The sequence below is a fragment of the Gopherus evgoodei genome, chromosome 10, assembly GCF_007399415.2.
Source record: "Gopherus evgoodei ecotype Sinaloan lineage chromosome 10, rGopEvg1_v1.p, whole genome shotgun sequence".
NCBI classification, from domain to species: Eukaryota; Metazoa; Chordata; order Testudines; family Testudinidae; genus Gopherus; species Gopherus evgoodei.
The window spans coordinates 80,952,182-80,971,782 of NC_044331.1; the positions used below are offsets into that span (position 1 = coordinate 80,952,182).

The following is a 19,601-nucleotide window of genomic DNA, read 5'->3' on the forward strand; positions in this document are numbered from 1 at the left end:
GCAGGAGCAGAGGGGGTAATTCCCTGGTCATTGTTATTTCATTTTAATTGCAACTAAATCAATTCTTTCTCTAGCGTTGTTTTCCGAGCTTTTTTTAATATAATGAAAAGAACACAACACATGGTTGATAAAAAGCAAACTTTTTTTAATTTTATCAAATTGATCTGTACAAAAGTTAGCATTGCTTAGTCAGAAGCTAGTGAACAGAACAGATAAGTAACAGCTGAAGTCTTTCAAACTTTATACAGAAAAATAGATTGCATAAAAATGAGTTTTCTGTAACTTCCCTCCCCTCCCCACATCCCCAAAAGGAAATATGTAAAAAATACTTTTAGAAAAAAAGAGTAGGAAACATAGAAAAAGTAAAAAGAAGATAACCTCTGAAATGTGTTTAAGATTTACAAAGTTTTTAAAAGGCACAAGTTACCATAAAATAGATGGTTATTATATGCTCAGCATACAATGGAAGAAGTAGAAATATATCAATGAATATTAGCCTAAAACTAAGTACCTAAAAAAATTTAGTGGAGAAGGTTTTAGTTTCACAGCTTGATGGATGACATCTGGTCCCTAGAAGCCAAAATTAATGTGGACTAATTTCTCATTAAATTACACCTTTCTATAAACTAGCCTTGGTTCTGAAAGTGTACAAAAATTCAGTGATGCCTTCAAATCCAAATTTAATATCTTGAAAGTAGCTGGCAAGGAAAATCCCCACGGTCCTGAACCTTTTTCCAATCATTTAGCCATTGAATTTCATTAGTAACTTTTGCACCAAGCCCATAACTTTGCTTTCCCACCCCCCCAAGCCCTTCCTTTTATTGTTTTAAATTTGTGTGTCAATTTCATATTCGTGACTGGTTGTGTGTGACATACCGATTATTTCAGCCCCTCTCTCAAAACACAATTCTGCAGTGGTTAAAAAATATATATTCATAACACCATTTTACTGGATCATCTCCACTATTTTTTTTAAGCTTCCTTCTGCCCCATCTTTAAATTTTTTTTAAATTCTACTTTGTACACAAAAATTACTTCATTAATTAAAAAGACAAAATAATACAGAACATAAATACATATTAAACAGATTTCCAAAAAAACCCCACCAAACACTTAAGCTTCCAAAAATGAATGTCAACTACGCCAAACCTTGCTTAGAAGAACTCTTGACTAAAACACACACCTCAGACATTTAATTGGTTGGTCCTAGCCGACTTGGATATGTTCCCACAAGATCGTTACATGGAATAGCTGGAATTTTTTTTATATATTAATTGGTCCTAGTGAGTTCTTGCCTCCAAGGTTGGTCTGTATCTCACATTGCAATAGACCCTTAAAGTCTTGTACATTTTTCCATTTTTGCACTCAGATGTTCAAAACTAATAAGTTCGCTTCAGTCCTCACAGAGGAGTCAAATAGTTTTGTCCTTCATTTATTCAAAAGGAATTTTCCGTCCGATAGGGTTTGTTTTCATTAAAGAAAAATAGAACTCTGTCTTTTAAAAGTTGGGAGATTTCGAAGCAAGCGGACATCCAGTCACAATGAAGAGTGTTCCCAGTGGCTTAGCAGGCACTTAGGAAATTGCCACAGCACTCCACTTTGTTTTTCCTTCATTCCTTCATTAGTGCATATAGTTTTGGGAAGACCTTCCAGATTCCTTCCATCCTCTAAGGCCTCGTCAGGGTTGTGTAGACCGGCTGGTCCCAGTTAGCAGTGGGGCTGTGAGCGGGAGGGATGGACAAGCCATTCAGGATGGGTGTGGCGTAGGGGCGCCGCGAGGAATGGAAATACGGATACTGGTAAATGCTGGAGGGATACCCGGAGTAAGGGTTGTAGTAGTTAGAACTCTGGAGGTCTGTATAGTCGCACTGCGCGCTGGAGAAAGAGGCAGCCGCTGTGGTGGCGGAAGCCGTGGTGGCACAAGCCTGTGCGCTATAGGATCCGTACTCAGAGTGAGTTGGAGACCCGTGGGATTGGTCGCTGTAATGACTTGGGCTGAGTTGCTCCGTTTTGATGTGTGGTCTCTGCTGGCTGGTTTCATTTAAAGTAGGGGACACCGAGGGTGGGCTTTTGTGAGTCCAAACTTGGGCCGCTCCAGTGGTGCCGTTGGCTGGATGGGAATAGGACGGGCCGTAAGACCCTGCTGAGGAGTTCTGCCCATGGTCAGCGGGCATGGCGGAGTGGCCATTCAGAGGCAAATACTGGTCAAGCTCACGTACGTCAAAGGTTTCCATGTTAATGACCTCGCTGCTCAGTTCAGAGATGTCCACATTGCTGAAGTCTATGTTCTGACGGCCACTCTCCACTAGGCGGCGTCCCTCGTGTTTCAGCTCTTGCTTGCTCCCATGATGAAGATCCGTTTTAGGGGTAGTAGGAGGGGTGGGTGGTCCATGAGTTTGCCCTAAAAAGACAAAACACATTTTTAAAATTAAAGGATCTGATGGCTATTTGGGGGGAGGACAGGCAATTTATCATCTTTTTAGCTATTCAGAAATCAAACGCTGGATCTTTAAATAAAACATTGTATCTAGAAAACACGTTAAAGAGGGGCAGATGTCACCATAGCTACTGAGCCAGATCCTCAGCTGGTATAAACTAGCTTCAGTGGTACTATGTTGATTAACACTAGCTGCAGATTCTGTTTGCACTGGACGCAGTAGCCACTGAGCCCAAGTTTAATATTTTTGTGAAGTTACGGCAGAAGTACTCCACAAAATCTTTGGAGAAGCAAAGACATCTAAAACTAATTCCTTGACCAGAAAATGCAACTGAGTTTCACGTCAATGGAAATGGCTCAGACTTTCTTTACAAGGCAGTAAATGAAACTCTTATTCTGTATATAAAAACCCATACTAGTGCAAACTTAAAGAGAAGGGAGCGGGGGAGGAAAATCTCACAGACAGGATTCATAATAGAGAGAACAAACACGTCTGAAATTACAGGACATTAGCAATACTTTTGGAATCTGTCAACACTAAAAGTTTGCCAATTCAAAGCTCCACTTCAGAATCCAGAAGGGTTGGAATCGAATTAGTCTTGATCTCTAGGGCTTGTTCTTAAGGCATCTTCAAAAAGTTACCAATTAATAACTAACTCTGATTCTATCTATCTGTTAACTCTCCCCCCGCCCTGACCCTGCTGATACATTAGTGACAGTTTGAAAATATAGATTCATTTATTTTCTAATAAATAGGACTCAGCCCTGTCAATGGATGTTCTTGTATCACACACATTACCAAGATATCTGGGACCTTCCACCGTGTTCAAGGCAACTGCTTAGAGTATCCCATTATAAGGTCCCAATCCTGCAAACACATGCAGGCTTCCAAGGGCTATTTGCAGTAGTTAAGTGTGTGTGGAAGCATTATCAGAGCGAGGCGTGAAGGCAGGAATTTTCCCTTTTGTTTATTCCAGAACCTGACTGTTCTTTGCAAATTTCAAGAAGACACAGTAAGAATCCAGACTCCTTACCTGTGTGATCACTGTGATGGTGAGAATCTCCCACTGCTCCTAGCCCTGTGTCTGCTTTGTAGATCTGACTCCCTGCATGCTGGCTGAGCTCGGCTCCCGAATCAGAATCACTCTGGCCAGCTTTCACACTTTTCCTCCTCCGGGGCTGGTATTTATAATCCGGATGATCCTTCTTGTGCTGAACCCTGAGCCTCTCGGCTTCTTCCACAAAGGGACGTTTCTCATTTTCACTTAACAAACTGTTTTATATTTTAAGAGGGAAAAAAAATAGTAAATTATACGTTGCTTAAAAAGCAAAACTACAAATGCCTATAATCATGTTTTCCAACATTCTATCTCTAGCTACAGGCATTGATTCAGCAAACCAATGAATTAAAATCACAAAATAAAGTTTTCACTTGTAACAAGTACAATTTGTTTTACTTGTTGCATGTATTGCAAATATCAGGTAAAGAGCTGTTAAAGCCTCCTCACTGGATATTGATAACAAGGCAAAACGCTGTTTTTTACTTTAAATTTAATTCCATATCCTGCTCCTAAATATTATTGCTAGATTTCACATGTAAATCATGCTGCACTAATATGACTTAATCATTTCTGATCATCTCCAGTTCTGTTTGAGTGCTTGTCGCTTGCGAAGAACCAAGCAATATAAATGAGCCTATTTCATTTAAAGTTTTTATTTTCTCTGAAGCTCCTCTTTGAAAACTTCCTGCTGATACTCAAACCGTAGTTGTTTAATGTAGGAATACTGCTCATCAGAACAAATGCAGGATGTTTCTCTTTGTGTGTAATCGTAAATAACTAATTAAAAAAAATCTATGATGGACACAAAGAAAAGGCGTATATAGTCTGACTTGCCAAAGGCAGCATTTGAAAGCATCAAAAAATTTCTCAACTAGATGTTTTACAGTAAACTCTTAGTACTAGACAAATAAAGTTAAACATTAAATAAATGTGGAGTATATAAATACATTTGTGTAGAGAGAACAAAAAAAGTATGAAAACAGTAGCTGTCTATTAAAAACAATATAAAAGGTATAATTGCGTTACGTAGTTCATTGTAAAGTTGGTTAAATATACAAACTAGCAAGACAAATATTACAAAAAATCCACTGTGAAGTTACAGCTAAAAAAACCCCAAACATTTCCTTGTTGTAGAACAACAATCAGAGAATCCACCCACCGTAAAAAGTTGGAGGAGGAAAAGGAGCAAGACAGACCGAAATCTCAGAAGTATTTAATTATGATGCGAGGCGCCAAGAAGAATCCTGCACCCAGTTTCTTTTAACAGTCCTTTCATTGCTCTGGACTGCAGTGAATTCTACCATAAGGCAGCTACATGAAGCACCCAGTTCATTCATTAGCAATCAGCTCTGCTGAAGAGAGACTCAAGAGTCTGGAAGTTTGAGAGCGTACTACAACCCAACCATCACAGACATGCCCTTTCATGGGGAACAATCTACCCCAGCTTTGGCCATTCCTGCCGAATCAGAATGAATTTGGTTTGTCTGTTCATGTCACTAGTCTCATCCAAAGATAGGAATGCTCGGAAGGTCCAATCCTGCTCCCATAGGAGGCTGTGGCAAAACTCTCATTGACTTTGATAAGAGCAAAATGGCAAAACTCTCGCTTATTTAAACAGGAGCAGGACTGGGCCAATGCTTCATTCAAGCAAAAATCTGACTGATGTCTTAGAATTAGGCCTTTTATTAGTATTTCGTAAGAGGGACCAGAACCTGAATGATAGATTATTCATCATTTGTCCTTTGCTACGTGTGGAGCCCAATCGCAATCGGTTCATTTTTAATTGTCCAAAGTCTCACAAGAATGTTTTGGTCAGGGGAAGAAATTTACAATAAAAGACAATTCAGTACCCTCTTTTTCAAGGGTCCCCAGCTTGAGAGATCTGTGTCCCATAGCTAGGTCCAGCCTGAAAAATTCCACCAGCAGCTAACCTTCTGGATTTATCTAAAGCCCTTCAACTAGCAGAACTCCTGTTGCTTTTTGCTAGGATATTTCCCCCCACTATTAACGAAGAAAGCTCTAGGTCCGGTTGTTCAGGAACAAGGTAGCTGCAGGTAACTTTGGCCCCTTGAGTTCTTGGGACAGTCCCTCTATCTTGTCTTTGTACCAGTACAGACAATTCTCCCCTGCTGCATAAAACAGGACTAAAACCCCTTACTCTAAAGTGCAAACATTGTAACCCAGACCCCCCTGAGCACTCCGGGAAGCAGGGAGCTCCTTTACTAACATATCACAGGTCCTTAGGTAGGGACTTTCCATTCTGCCTCTTGTCCCATTCTCTGGCTTTCTTCAACGATTACTCTGTCCAAGCATCTCCAAAAAAAGGAAGGAGGTAGAAGCCCAATCTTTTGAGACTTTTCAAACTAGTTTGGCCTTGGCCACCAGCAACTGTAGGGGGACAACTGTGTCCTGAAGTGGAGATGAACCCTCTGCATCTTAAGAGTCTATAATTCTACAGTAAAATGGTCTAACTTTCACTCACTAGATTCCTGTGTCTGGTTTTAACCCCCACCCCCCACTCAGTATGGTGCTGTGAAAAACTGCTCCAGACAAGAAGTGTTGAGGAGGGTGTGTGCATGGTGCACGTGTGAGAGTATAGTCTGTGTGTCTGTGGACACTGTGTGGGTGCATCATGCATGTAGCGTGATGCCTTCGGTGTGTGGTGCATACATGGTACACATGTGGTGCATGCATCCTTGTTGGATGCATGTGTATGTGGGTTGTTCGTGATGTGTAGGTGCCTGGTGCATGCACAAGCCGTGCTCGGGTCATATGAGGGTATGCTGTGTGTGGCACATGTGTGCACGATGTTGTCTGCAGCATGTGGTGCCGATGTGCACGGTGCATATGCACGTGTGTGCGCGTACAAGCCGTGCCAGGGCCGGGTGTGTGAGGCAGGCTCTCTCCCGGAGTGCAGCCCCCAGCTCCGGTCCCCTCGCCCCACTCACCGCCAGAGCTTGCCCAGGGTCTTGCTGAGCTCGGCGTTGTGCAGATGCGGGTACTGGTCGGCCAGCTTCCTGCGGGCGGCCTGCGCCCACACCATGAAGGCGTTCATGGGCCGCTTGACGTGGGGCTTGGCCTTGAGCGATCCATTGCCCCGCACGGGCATGGGCACCAGACTCCAGTCGTACCCCTTCAGCACCTGCGACACGGCGTCCCGGATGCAGGCGGGGAAGCGCTCGTCCACCTCGGCCGGCTCCCCCTTGGGGCCGGCGGGCGGGCGCGGGGCGGCGGCCGGCGGGGCGCAGCCCAGCCCCTCCGAGCCGGCGGGGGACAGAGGCGAGTCGGAGTCCGAGTCCAGGTGGGACATGGAGCTGGCGGTGCCCGCCGGGCTGCAGGGCGGCTCCAGGGCTTTGTCGTGCTCCTCGGTCATGGTGAGCATGGGGCAGGGCGAGCAGCGGGGATGCGCTGGGGGGCACCCAGGGCAAGGGACCGCGGGAACCGAAGGGGGGCAACAAAACACCCGCAGGGTCCCCGTCCCAGCGCAGGGCGCCTCCCCGGGATGCAGCAGCGCCGGCCAGATGTGCCCCAGATGTGCCGCAGCTGCGCGCCTCTGCCTCCCTCTTTCTCTCTCCACCGCGGCCGGCCCGGCGCGCTCCGCTCCAATGCGAATCTCCGGCCCCTGGCCACAAGTTTCTTTAAGCAGAGGGCGAGCGGCCGCGCCCACCGCCCCCGGCCCGATTGGTGGGACGGCGCCGTTCTCATCTGCATCCCTGCCCCCGCCCCCTCCTCTCTTAAAGAGACAGCGTCTCCCTTTCCCCCTTTATTATGGTTTGCCTCGCGCCCCGCCTGAGAGCTCGTGGCTGTGGGCTCCTGCGCGTGTCCTGCTGGCTTTTAGGAAGGCAATGAGTCCCCCTTGTAAAGCGAGGGGCGGGTTGGCTGTTGTCTGGCTCCTTTTTGGTTTCCCACTGCAGGAGGAGTACAGTTACCTGCGGAGGTTGTGAAGACTATATTGATTTGCTGGGGGGAGGGGAGAGGTAGGAAGTGGCTGGTTTGATTCATTTTAGTTCTTTGCATCCCCTGAGCGGTAGTTTGGGTTGCAAAGGCTCGAAATGCTGGAGGCTGGCTTAGCACCGGGCGCCTCCAGAAAGCAGGGTCCCCCTCTGCTCCGCGGGGGCTGGAATTCTACTTTAATACTTTAATTCTATTCTTGGGGGACTTTTCAGTGGCGCGCATGCCCAGGCTAAGGCATGCCCCCCCCTTTATCCTCATCGACACAAGTGAAAGAGCAAAAGGGGGTTTGTTCCCTCCTGTTGTGAGAGTCCCTGGTTTTAGCCACTGATCTGTGCTCCGTGTGTGTGTGTGTGTGTGTGTGTGTGTGTGTGTGTGTGTGTGTGTGTGTGTGTGTGTGTGTGTGTGTGTGTTACACAGGGGGCGGGATACCTGTCGATTTCAGAGTGAGTATGTTTTACTGTGAATTGTAGACCCTTCCTAAATCAAACTCATCACATCTGCCCTCCCCACCGCCGACCCCAAAAAAGAGCCGGATGTAAGATATGTAGGAAGAGGTGCAGTATCTATTCTGCTGTGCTGGAATTGGAAGCTAAAGCAGCCATAAGAAACGCTGTAGGAGTAAGTTGAAAATGCAGGCTTGTTTGTTTTGAAGAATATTACCCTTGGGTTATCAATGATCGCATCCACAGAAACGACGTTTGCATAAGAAAGCTGCAGCTGTGGGAGAGAATGCAGCGTGTAGACGGCAGGAAAAATGTGTTGAGGGACGTTTGGAAGGTTAAATGTGTGTCAGAGGGGCCATTTGCAACGCTGGCATCCTAGCCGAGTTGGCAGGAGGATGAAGGGTTAAATTATACCTGGATTGCCGCTTAAATTCAGTTAATTACACTCACAGGACTCCAGGAGAAACTCAGCGAAGAGTTGATTGGCACGGAGTGCGAAACGGATCAGCAGAGAGAGTGGTTCTGGCGTGTCTTTGGGTGCAAGATGGACAGGGTCAGTTTTTCTCTAGAAACCGGACCTTGGCAGCTTCAGGCCCTTTTCTTAAAGAAAGATCGCCCGGTTGCAAAAGCTTCCCTGGTGAAAAGGGATCGATCCGTCCAGCTGCTGATTGCAGGGGAGAAATCAAGCCAAACGCGAATGAATTGATCTTTTAAAGGTTGAAAGGTGCGACGGTCTGATGTGTGTTTACAAAGGGAGCGACTCCTGTTTACAAAGAGAGAGAGAGAGGTGGGGGGTGTGTGTGTGTGTGTGTGTGTGTGTGTGTGTGTGTGTGTGTGTGTGTGTGTGTGTGTGTGTGTGTGTGTGTTGGGGAGGGTGACTAATTACCTTTTTTTTTTTTTTTTTGCAAAGTTTGAATGTAAAGTGCATGCCAGGGCTGCAGGAAAAGCTGGATTCATGCCTATGCACCACACAAATCGCCTTCTAATCGTTATTTTTAAAGCACGGATGCCTACGGTGACGCTTCAAACGGCTGGTTCCGGAACCAGGGCATTTCGCATCTGTGCAGCAGAAAAACTAGGCAGGTCGTTTATTTAAACACGACAGTAAATATTTAACACGAGTCCCAACGCCGAATTTAGAAACAAAAAGCCACCGCTAATTGCAACGCCTGGCTCTGTGTATAGGCAAACCCCTGGAGCAGCTAATTAATGTCCTCAAACAAGTGCTCCGTTTAGAGGGCTGCTCTCTAGAAACAAACATCGTTTTGTTGCTAAATCTGTATCTTTTGGCGCTTCTCTGTCCTATTTCCTTCTTTAATATTTCCTCCTTCCTGACTGTAGTGAGCCAGTAGCCCTCAGTATTATACCTGCCCTGGGAAAGTGAGATTCACTCGTCTCCGACAGATCCACAGAAAGGAAACGTGACTGTGCACAAACCTTTGAACGTAAGGTATTTTCCTGTTCCTGAACCTACAGTGAGAGAGGGAGCGGGGCGGGGGGCGTTTAGCTGTTGAAACACTGTCCTCCTGCACGATTCCTTAAAATAAACGGCAGATCTTGATTTCCAGACGTTGGGAATTTCAGGGAATTCACACCCTGGTGTGTTTTCCGAAACGTTGCCCGGGTCCTTTGGGAACTTGCAGAAGAACGGAGGCTGAATTTGTGCCACCTCCAGGAATATGAACAGTCCAGTCGAAGGCCCTGCTGCTCGCCCCAGCTTGGTTCATTCCAACTCGAAATAATAATAATAATAATAATAATAATAATAATAATAATTAATAATAATATTTCTCTTTAGGACAAACTCATTCTGCTAATATAGAATCCAACTGCCATTCTTGGTTAGCTATAAGGGAGAGTTTTTCCCAAAGGGTTAGATCTGCTTGTATGTCTCCTCCTATTCTGTTGTGGTTGCTTGCTTGCTTTTTCCAAGTAAAAATGCAAAATAATCAATGGATTTGAAAACAGTCATGTCACTTTAAAGGAATCTGTTTATTTCAAACGTTTCCTGAATTTGAATTTTTTTTTTGTTGAAACATTGAGGTTCTCTCTGTTCTCCTTCCATTGTTGGTCTTTGATCTGCACAGACATTGTAAATGTTCCTTAAATCGTTATCCTCTTTATTGAGTTTTGTGTGAAAAACTCATCTTGAGAGCAGAGAAGAAAGAAAGAAAGAAAGAAAGAAAGAAAGAAAGAAAGAAAGAAAAGAAAGAAACTCTGCTAAATTATAAGTGTTCAGATAATATTAAAGTAAAAATTATGTACAGGGTATTAAACTGCTAGTATCATTAAAGAATAGCACGCTGAGATTGTATCTGGTAAAATATTCCTATCTGGTCCCTTTTTAAGTAACAGGGAAAGTGTAAAATTACATTGTGTTGTTATGGTTAAGGATTTTTGACCATGTTTCTCTTTGTGTGTATACACAATGTATAATGTATATATGTGAGATCTCTGTGTTTGTGTGTATGTACATCCACAAACATATAACATGCATACACACGCTATGCGGACATTATAAATGAGCTGGATAACATACACAAATCCCTGCAAAATCTAGTCCATGCCATGACCCATAGGTCATGCGTTAGACATTTCTGGGGCGTGTTTAAAGTTAACTTCGAGTTATCCCGAGAAGGCTGCTACGCCTACTTCTGTTTCTTGTGCTGTATCTTGTGGGGCTAAACTCACGGTCCACAGTTAGCCACATTTCTCTATACAAATCACGTCCATGTCCCCAGTTCTGCTCTGCAATCCCTGCGTCTGGTTCTGAAATGACTTGAGGGCTAGTACCAGATTGTCACGGGTTACGATTTATCCTTGTATCGACACTAACTATTCCACTGCAGGCAAGAACATTGATAGACTTTCGCCTTATCCTGTTATATTGTCAGAGACACGGCAAATAGTTTGATACTGACATAGTCTAATCACGCTGGAAAACTATGGGACAACAACTCCCTCTCTCCCTCGCCCCCATCCGACAACCACACACGCACCCGTTGGTGCCTGTTCCCAGTGGGGAAAGGGATCGAATTAATTTCCTGGGGTGGACGAGCGAGAGGGACACCTACAAACGTCAGGCAGCCAGGAACCTGTCGCTGGTTTCTCATCAGATCAGTTTCACTTGGGGGTCGGCGTGCTGGAGTGTTGGATTCGTTCAGTCATTTCAGAAGAATTCTTCGTAGCGATCAGAAGGACAAATTGTGCAAATTGCGGTAGTTTTATTTTAAGGGGGTGGAGGGAAGGCAAGGCAGGATTCGTTGTTCTTACTTGTTATTTTATCTCTTAGATCAACTGTTCCATCAGGAGTGCCAGTTAAAAACAAACAAACAAACCTCTGGTTTTGTCCACATGGTTTTTCATTTTGTTTGTTTAAAATGAGTTTGGGGTTTTGGGGGGACTTGGGGAGAAGTTGTATGTTTCTTTGGCTGTTTTCCCGTCTTTCCAAGAAAGTCCTTTTTTCGCAGAATAAAGTTGAAGCATTTGATTCTAATTATGGTTGGGCACATCCAACCTTATAATTATAAATCACAAAGAGATCAAATGAAAAATTACATTTATAGCTGCTGCTTTCTTCCAGAAAGTAGGATACAGAGCCACTGAGATTTACAAGGGAAATTACAAAATGTGTGAATGTTTCCAATATGACAAGGTTAAAAAACCCCAAACAGTGACATGTTTTGCTAGTGCTCTTGTTTATTAACTGTGATGTACAGACGTTTTGAAATTAAAAATATAAACTGCAGTAAAATTAATTGGAACCATGTATGTGTCTGTACAAACACACACACACACACACACACACACTCTGTAGGGAACTGCATAGACATAGATCAAAATCCAAATCTAACCATGATTATCACTCCAAATGTCGGTATACTCTGATCCATTTGACTTTTATTTTTACTTCTTTCTAAAATTGATCCATTTGCTTATTTGTGTCATTTCCCAAGCAGGCTGCAGTTCTTAGCTTGCACAAAATTACCCTGTGGGCTGTAAAAAAATATGAACTGTCAAATGTTTAAAAAAGTAAAAATAAAAATCAGCTCAAAGAGGTTTAGCTCTGCTTTTAGAAGAACAAAATCCCTGTCTTAAAGAAACAATCCATGCTACAGACGTTAGAACAGCAGTCTGGGAATTCACAGAGATCCTCTTTTAGGGTCTGATCCAAAGGCCATTGAAGTGAGTGGAAATATTCTCTTCGATTTCCACAGGCTTTGGATCTCTCCTTTCGCAGTGCTATCTTGTACTCAGCTGAAAAATCAAAATCTCTCTTTTGGCCATTTACTAACAATAACACACATTTCTATAATGCGTGTTTATTTAAGGCCCTCAAGGCACTTTATTAACATTAATTAATTCAGCCTCACAGCATCCCCGTGAGTTAGGTGAATAACATTACATCCATTGTACAGGTGGTTTAACTGAGGTCTGCAGAGCACCTTGTACAATACCGAGCCTCTCAAGGACCAGCTGCTGCCTCACAATCTCCCAGCCTCCTTTTCCGCTTGATTTGCACTAGGAAAGTGTAGCACAGCTAAGCCTTTATACTTGTGATTGTCTGCAGTCACAGTGTCAGCAATGGGGAGGGGGTTGCCATTTTCAATTCATTATTGATACTGGGGCATTAATTAGCATAAGTAATGATGAAAATCCAGAATCATCTCCTTTGTCATCAGGGCAACCCAAGGGATTGGCAACATCTGTACTGGCCAAATTGGGGAATTAGCTCATGAGGTACGTTTACGAATGACTCTTTGCTGCAGCAAAGATTTGATAGGGCTAGCAATACGAGGTGTGGCCTGACCTGGGAACGGCTGGAGATTCTGTGAGGGGAAATCTCCTCCTGTGATTACAATAGTCACTGCCATCCTTTCACACCCATGCTTAGTAAAAGCATCTATATGGTTAGTCACCTGACTCAGCAGTACTTAACAAAAGGATGGGGTCACCATCCTCTTCCAACCACGTTGCAAAAGATCCAAGTCTGAGCGAGATGAGTAGGGGAGCAGAGACCGATCCCCAGAACAAGAGGTGAAGACTCATGGAAGCGTGGGGGTGAGTTTAGGCTCACAGAGTCCTTCACATCATGCCCTTGCGGAAAATGGAGGACTTTCCATCTTAACCCCCTCAATTGAGCAGACAGGGTACATATGATCCTCCTCATCCAAGAACTCAGGGCTGCTGTAGAGGACCCCAGTGTTGGTGTGATTTCCTAAGGACCCTTATACCCTACAGCAGCACATCTGTTTGTGTTTTCCACCCCATTCCTACCACCAACTCAGATCCTGCAAGATCAGAGTCATCTTCCATAGGGAAATCCCTGCAGGTTTGGAGGGAGGCTGGTGCTACTAACCCAACCCTTTCCTCATCAGCCACACCACCACACAGATCTGGAAGAAGCTTCCATGGAGATGAACAGGGGAAGTTGCCACTTGGGATCAATACAATTTGGCCCATTTTAGCAAAGTTTCTGCTATTGCTGCCTGCTGCAGGGCACTTTCCCATAGGCAAGCATGGATTAGGAAGCCAAGCAATGAGGTTTGCATTTCCTTCTGGGGCTCAAAGGCCTGCCATATTATACTCAAGTAAGCTGGTCAGAGAAACAAAATCTCTTCAAAGTTCAATACCTGTAGCTGTTATGCAAGCAAAATGCAAAGGAAGAAAAGATGGACAATCCATTCATAGATGTTAAGGCCAGAAAGGACCATCGTGATCATCTAGTCTGACCTTCTGCATAACCCAGGCCACAGGATTTCATCTAATTATTCCTTCAATTAGAGCTAAGCACATGAAAGATTTAACTTTTCACTGGAGTAAAAGAAAGAAACAAAATCCCACCATAAAATCGCCCCCATCCCCAAACATTTGCATGCAAATGAAACTCACCCTTTCTAGACTCTCATCCCTGCTTTTATACAAGAGATTTCCAATCTAAAATTTCATTTACGAATTCTTGCGCATATATGGGAAGTACATGGACCTCTAAGCTAACCAGGTGTTTTATAGAGGAGGCGAGAGGAAATTCCTCTTGTAAGATTTCCTTGCAGTTGCTCTGCTAACCCACTCTGTATAGCTGGAGCACCCCAATATTTTCAGACTGAATTTTGCGTCAGCTGCATAGTTAGCAAGTTGTGCATTTGTCAGATGGAGCTATGCTTCTTGGCAAGGAGTTGAGTGGCTGAGTAGCTTTTTAAGAGTAGTTGAGGTGCGTGTCTGGGCATGTGTCTCTTCTTTGGTTCTTGCCCTGAAGTCACAGCTCTGCCTTCAGCAGAGAAGTGAGTCTGTGTGTGGGGACATCAACAGAGCATTTTGAGTGAGGGAGGACGATAAACTAGCCCACTCTTCCAAATGAGGGTAAGCACAGCAATGCTGGTATGTCAGGCTTTTATGACCAGAACTCTACTTATCACATCCTTACTTTAAAAGGGCTGATCCTGCACCCAGGGCTGGCTCCAGGCACCAGCCAAGGAAGCAGGTGCTTGGGGCGGCCAATACAAAGGGGCAGCACTCTGTCCGCTATTGGGGCGGCACGTCTGGGTCTTCGGCGGGAATTCGGTGGTGAGTCCCTCAGTCCCTCTCTTACACTTTGAGCTGCCGCTGAAGTGCCGCCGAAGAGGAAGAGAGGGAGTGAAGGACCTGCCGCCGAAGAATGAAGTGGTGTGATTGAGCTGCTGCCGAAGTGTCGCCAATTGGCTTTTTTTTCCCCCCACCACCTGGGGCCGCAGAAAACCTGGAGCAGGCCTTGCCTGCACCCCTTCAAATCAATGGCAAAGCTCTTATTGACATCAGTGGTGTGGAACCTGACCCTTAATGGTGAGTCTCCATGTTTGGCTCTGTATGTTTCTACCATTCATTTGTACTCACTCAGACCTACCATGCAGCGGAAGCTGCTTCAAACTCCAGTCTCTAACCCATTCTAATGTTTTTGCTTTGTGCATGTATGTATGTCAGGAGTGTGTATTTCCCTCTAGTGCAGGGATAGGCAACTTATGGCACGCATGCCAAAGGCGGCACGTGAGCTGATTTTCAGTGGCACTCACACTGCCCGGGTCCTGGCCACCCGGTCGGTCACCTGGCTCTGCATTTTAATTTAACTGTAAATGAAGCTTCTTAAACATTTTAATAACCTAATTTACTTTACATACAACAATAGTTTAAAGCAATAAAGAGTCCTGCGGCACCTTATAGCCTAAAAGATGTATTGGAGCATAAGCTTTCGAAAGCTTATGTTCCAATACATCTGTTGGACTATAAGGTAAGGTGCCATAGGACTCTTTGTTGCTTTTTACAGCTCCAGACTGACACAGCTACCCCTCTGATACTTAACAATAGTTTAGTTCTATATTATAGACTTATAGAAAGAGACCTTCTAAAAAAGTTAAAATGTATGACTGGCACGTGAAACCTTAAATTAGAGTGAATAAATGAAGACTCAGCAGTGGCACACCACTTCTGAAAGGGTGCCGACCCCTGCTCTAGTGGTTGGTCTACTGAGAGGCCAGAGACCTTCTACTGGTGCTAGGTAGGGGGAAGCCCCCTTAGCTCAAGTAGGAGAGGTGATTTTGCAAGTGAAGGAACAGGGTTTTACTCCTAGCTCTCCAGCAGTATGTCTTCTGTAGTGCCTGTTTTCCTCCAACGCACATACTGTGCCAAGCTGCAGGGTGAGTTAAAATGTGTATAAATTAACCTAAGGTGGCTTGTACTTGCCATTGGGAGCCAATTTTAACAGTCATTTCAAAAAAATCACATAGAGGGTCTCATACTAGGAGATTTGCAGAAAAACCACATTTGCCGGAGCAGAGTGATTCATAGGTTGTCCTAAAAGGAGAGAAGTCTTGATACCTGCAGAATTAAAACATCACCCTGGTGCCAACTGCACAGTAGCTACTCAGGGATCTTTGTGAAGCAAGCAAAGCACAATCCTTTTGGGAAAGTCAGTTGTTACTAACTACAGCAACAAAAAGAACAGGGACAAGATTCTGCTTCTATTCACTGCAATTAAACAAGCTGCAAAAGACTGAAAGTTTAGACTTCCTTTAAAATCAAACAAAAAACTCCAGTGTTTTGGCCCCGGATCCTACACAGAGCTCTGTGAAGACAGACCCCTGCCCTTGTGAAGAGTTCAATATGAGAGCAGAGTCTTAGGCCACGTCTTCACTGGCACTTATGCAAGCAAAGCTTGTGTTGCTCAGCGTTGTGAAAATAACCAGCCCCCCCCCGAGCGACGTACGTTTTGCTGGCGTAAGCGCTCGTGTGCACAGCCTATGTCAGTTGGAGATGCTTTCCTGCCAACATAGCTACTGCTGGTTTTATTAGGTCAGTGGGATAGTGACATAATGCAGCTACGTGAGCCCTTACAGCCGTGCCACTGTATGCTTGTAAGAGAACACATGGTCTCATAACAAGGACATGCAAACCATCTATTCAGGTAAATTTGTCAAACTGGGTTTTCAAGTCATCAATATGAGCGATGCTTACACAGCTTAATAGCTTGAAAGTCACCCTTTTAGGGCTGGATTCTGTCACCCTGATTTACGAGTAGTATGTTACTCCGCCAGCAATCTCACTGAAATCAATGAGGCAGTTCAAGATGTAAGGTACTTCTCACTGTGTCTAAGGCTACGTCTACACTACAGGATAAATCTGAATTAGCTTAAACCGATTTTATAAAACAGATATTATAAAGTCGATTGTGCGCGTCCACATTAGGCACATTAATCTGGTGGTGTGCGTCCATGGTCCGAGGCTTGTGTCGATTTCTGGAGCAGTGCACTGTGGGTAGCTACTGTAAAATAATTAGGCCAATAACGTCGATTTGCGTCCACACTAACCCTAATCCGATATAGTAATATCGATTTTAGTGTGACTCCTCTCGTTTTGTAGGAGTACAGAAATCGATTTCAAGAGTCCTTGAAATCGATATAAAGAGCAGCGTAGTGTGGACGGGTGCAGCGTTAAATCGATTTAACGCTGTTAAAATCGGTTTAACAGCGTAGTGTAGACCAGGCCTAAGGGTGGCAGACGCTGGCCCGTGATTTGAATGAATGCACACACAATTTCATTGTAATTCTCGGCATTTCTATTGCTTCCAGCCTTGATCCCAAAATTCCTTGGATCGCCTGCAAAACGGGAGTGAAAGGTAATTGTGTGCTCCCACCGGTGGGAGGACAAGTATGTTTAAGCAGCACAGGCCTGATTCAAAACCCACTGAAGTCAATGATGAGATTCCTAGGAGTGGAGCCTCGAAAATATTTAGGTGTCTCACTCCTGCTGAAATCAGTGGGGGATGGCACTTAAATACCTTTGAGGATCGGGGCCCCACTGAGGATAAAACCAGGGCAGGGCATGGATGGCTTAATTACAGCCATCACTGTGTTAATGAGGTGCTTAGCCACATGCTCCCCCTTAGGCCTTCCTCTTGCTTCTAGGTAGGAATAACTTGGCAGCTGCAAGGCAAATTTAATGTAGGATCAAGTCCCCTGCACTCCTTGTCTAGCCACTGCTTTTTGACCTTGCAGGGAAACATGTAACACTCCGCACCTGTGCTAGGCAGGCTCAGTATCTGAACTGACTCCCACCTACTAATCTCTCCATTGCTTAACAGACAGCCATGGAGATCCTTCAAATCCTCTTCAGCTTAAGTCACCTCAGGAGTTATTAGTAACATAGGAAAATATATTTCTTTTTATAAATGTATGATTTCAACTGGCTGAGCAGGAAGGTTGGCTTGGGCCCTAAGGAGACACTTGCATGTTAAATTTGGCCCAAAATGCTGGTTCTGTAAGATTAAAGTTTGTACCAACAGAAATGTTTGTGTGATTAAAAAAATTAAATAAGCTCAGTAGAACAATTTTTGAAAAAACAAATGAACATTCCCTGGCACTGTTTGCAGCCCAACCGTGGCAGCCCTGTGGGAGTGCCTGAGCTTAGACTAAAGAGGCGAAATTGATCATAAAAGTGAAACTGACCATTTTCTTTGTTAAGGGTGGGAGGAAATAAAAACACACGCAAGGAGTAGAAATAATAAAAAGGACATGAATGAGATTTAATATATATTCCTTTTTAATCATCTCAGATATTATTAGCAACATAGGTAAGGAAAATGTGTGTTTGAGAATATATACGTACGTAGAGTTTAAGGCCAGACGGGACCATTATGACCATCTCGTCTGACCTTCTACTTAACACAGGCTGGAGGATTTCATCCAGTAATTCCTGCATCAAGCCTAACAACTTGTGTTTGAACTAGAGCATGTCTTTACTAAACAATGTTTAACCTGACAATATTATTATTTATTATTTTTATTACTGCAGCCCTAGTCATACACCAGAACCCCATTGTGTTAGGGGCTGTACAAAAAGAGTTCTGGCCGATGATCCTTTTAGGATCGAATCCTGCTTCCACTGAAGTCAGTGACAAAACTCGATTGGCTATAATGAAGCAGGATCAAACCCTTAATGGAAGAGGGATCGTTGCCATCAAACAGAGGTGGGCAGTCTACAGCCCGGGAGCCACATCCGGCCTGCAGGACCATCCTACCCGACCCTTGAGCTCCCTGCCAGGGAGGCTAACCCCTGGCCCCTCCCATGCTGTTCTCCCTCCCCGCAGCCTCAGCTCACTGTGACGCTAGTGCTCTGGGTGGCAGGGCTGCGAGCTCCTGCTGGGCAGCGCAGCAGCATGGCTGGCTCCAGCCAGGTGGTGCAGCTGCCAGCCCTGGTACTCTGATTGGCATGGTAAGGGGGCGGGGAGCAGGGGGGTTGGATAAGGGGCAGAGGGTCCCAGGGGGCAGTCAGGGGACAGGGAGCAGGTGGTGGTTGGATGGGGCAGAGATTCTGGGGTGGTGGTCGGGGACAGGGAACAGGGGGGGTTGGATAGGTGTGGCGGTCTCGGGGAGGCTTTCAGGGGGCGGGGGTGTGGATAGGGGTCAGGAGACTGGGAACAGGGGGGTGTTCGATAGGTGTGGGAGTCCCAGGGACCTGTCAGGGGGTGGGGGTGTAAATAGGGGTCGGGGCAGTCAGGGAGCGGTTAGGGGCGGGGGGGTCCGGGAGGGGGTGGTCAGGGGACAAAGAACAGGGGTGGTTGGATCTGTGGAGGGTTCGGAGGGGGGCAGTCAGGGGGCAAGAAGTGGGAGGTGGCAGATAGGGGGCGGGGGCCAGGCTGTTTGGGTAGGCACATCCTTCCCTACCCAGCCCTCCATACAGTTTTGGAGCCTCGATGCCCTCAGGCCAAAAAGTTTGCCCACCCCTTCCATAAAAACTCTGGCAAACCAGCGGTGCCCATGTTTGCTGAGGGATCCCCATCTCCTGTTTACCCAAACACACGGTCATTTGAGTATTTGGCAGTGATTTAAACATATATAATTGACTGTATATTTAAATCTTTTCCCCAGATGTTTAAACTTCTTTTACTAAGAGGTTATTTCTGCTCAAATTCACACTCTCTTTTTTTAATTTTAATTCAGTCTCAGGTAAGAGGAAGGGTGAAAGATTAGACCTGAATGAACACAGGGTAATCTAGGGTGCCAGGGACAGCAGGATTGAGGTGCTGCTAGGGACAGCTGCTGAGTGCCGTGACAACAAATGCTTGTTTCTCTGTTGCCTTCTGCAGCTGTTTAGGACACAGCAAAATGGGGTGAGGGCTGGAGGAGCGGGAGGGGGGGGGACTTGTATTTCCTTGAATAAGGACCAACATAAAAGATT

At 45.1% G+C, this 19,601-nt stretch overlaps 1 protein-coding gene across 1 annotated transcript; it reads right to left on the reverse strand.

Moving 5' to 3' along the window:
- Positions 1 to 317: 317 nt before the first annotated feature.
- Positions 318 to 7,087, reverse strand: SOX8 (SRY-box transcription factor 8). Its single transcript, XM_030578875.1, has 3 exons — positions 6,447 to 7,087; positions 3,472 to 3,710; positions 318 to 2,401 (listed from the first exon to the last, which is right to left on the reverse strand). Exons 1-3 carry the CDS (start codon positions 6,878 to 6,880, stop codon positions 1,668 to 1,670), a joined length of 1,407 nt encoding a protein of 468 aa, XP_030434735.1. The 5' UTR covers positions 6,881 to 7,087; the 3' UTR covers positions 318 to 1,667.
- Between the last annotated feature and the right edge of the window lie 12,514 nt (positions 7,088 to 19,601).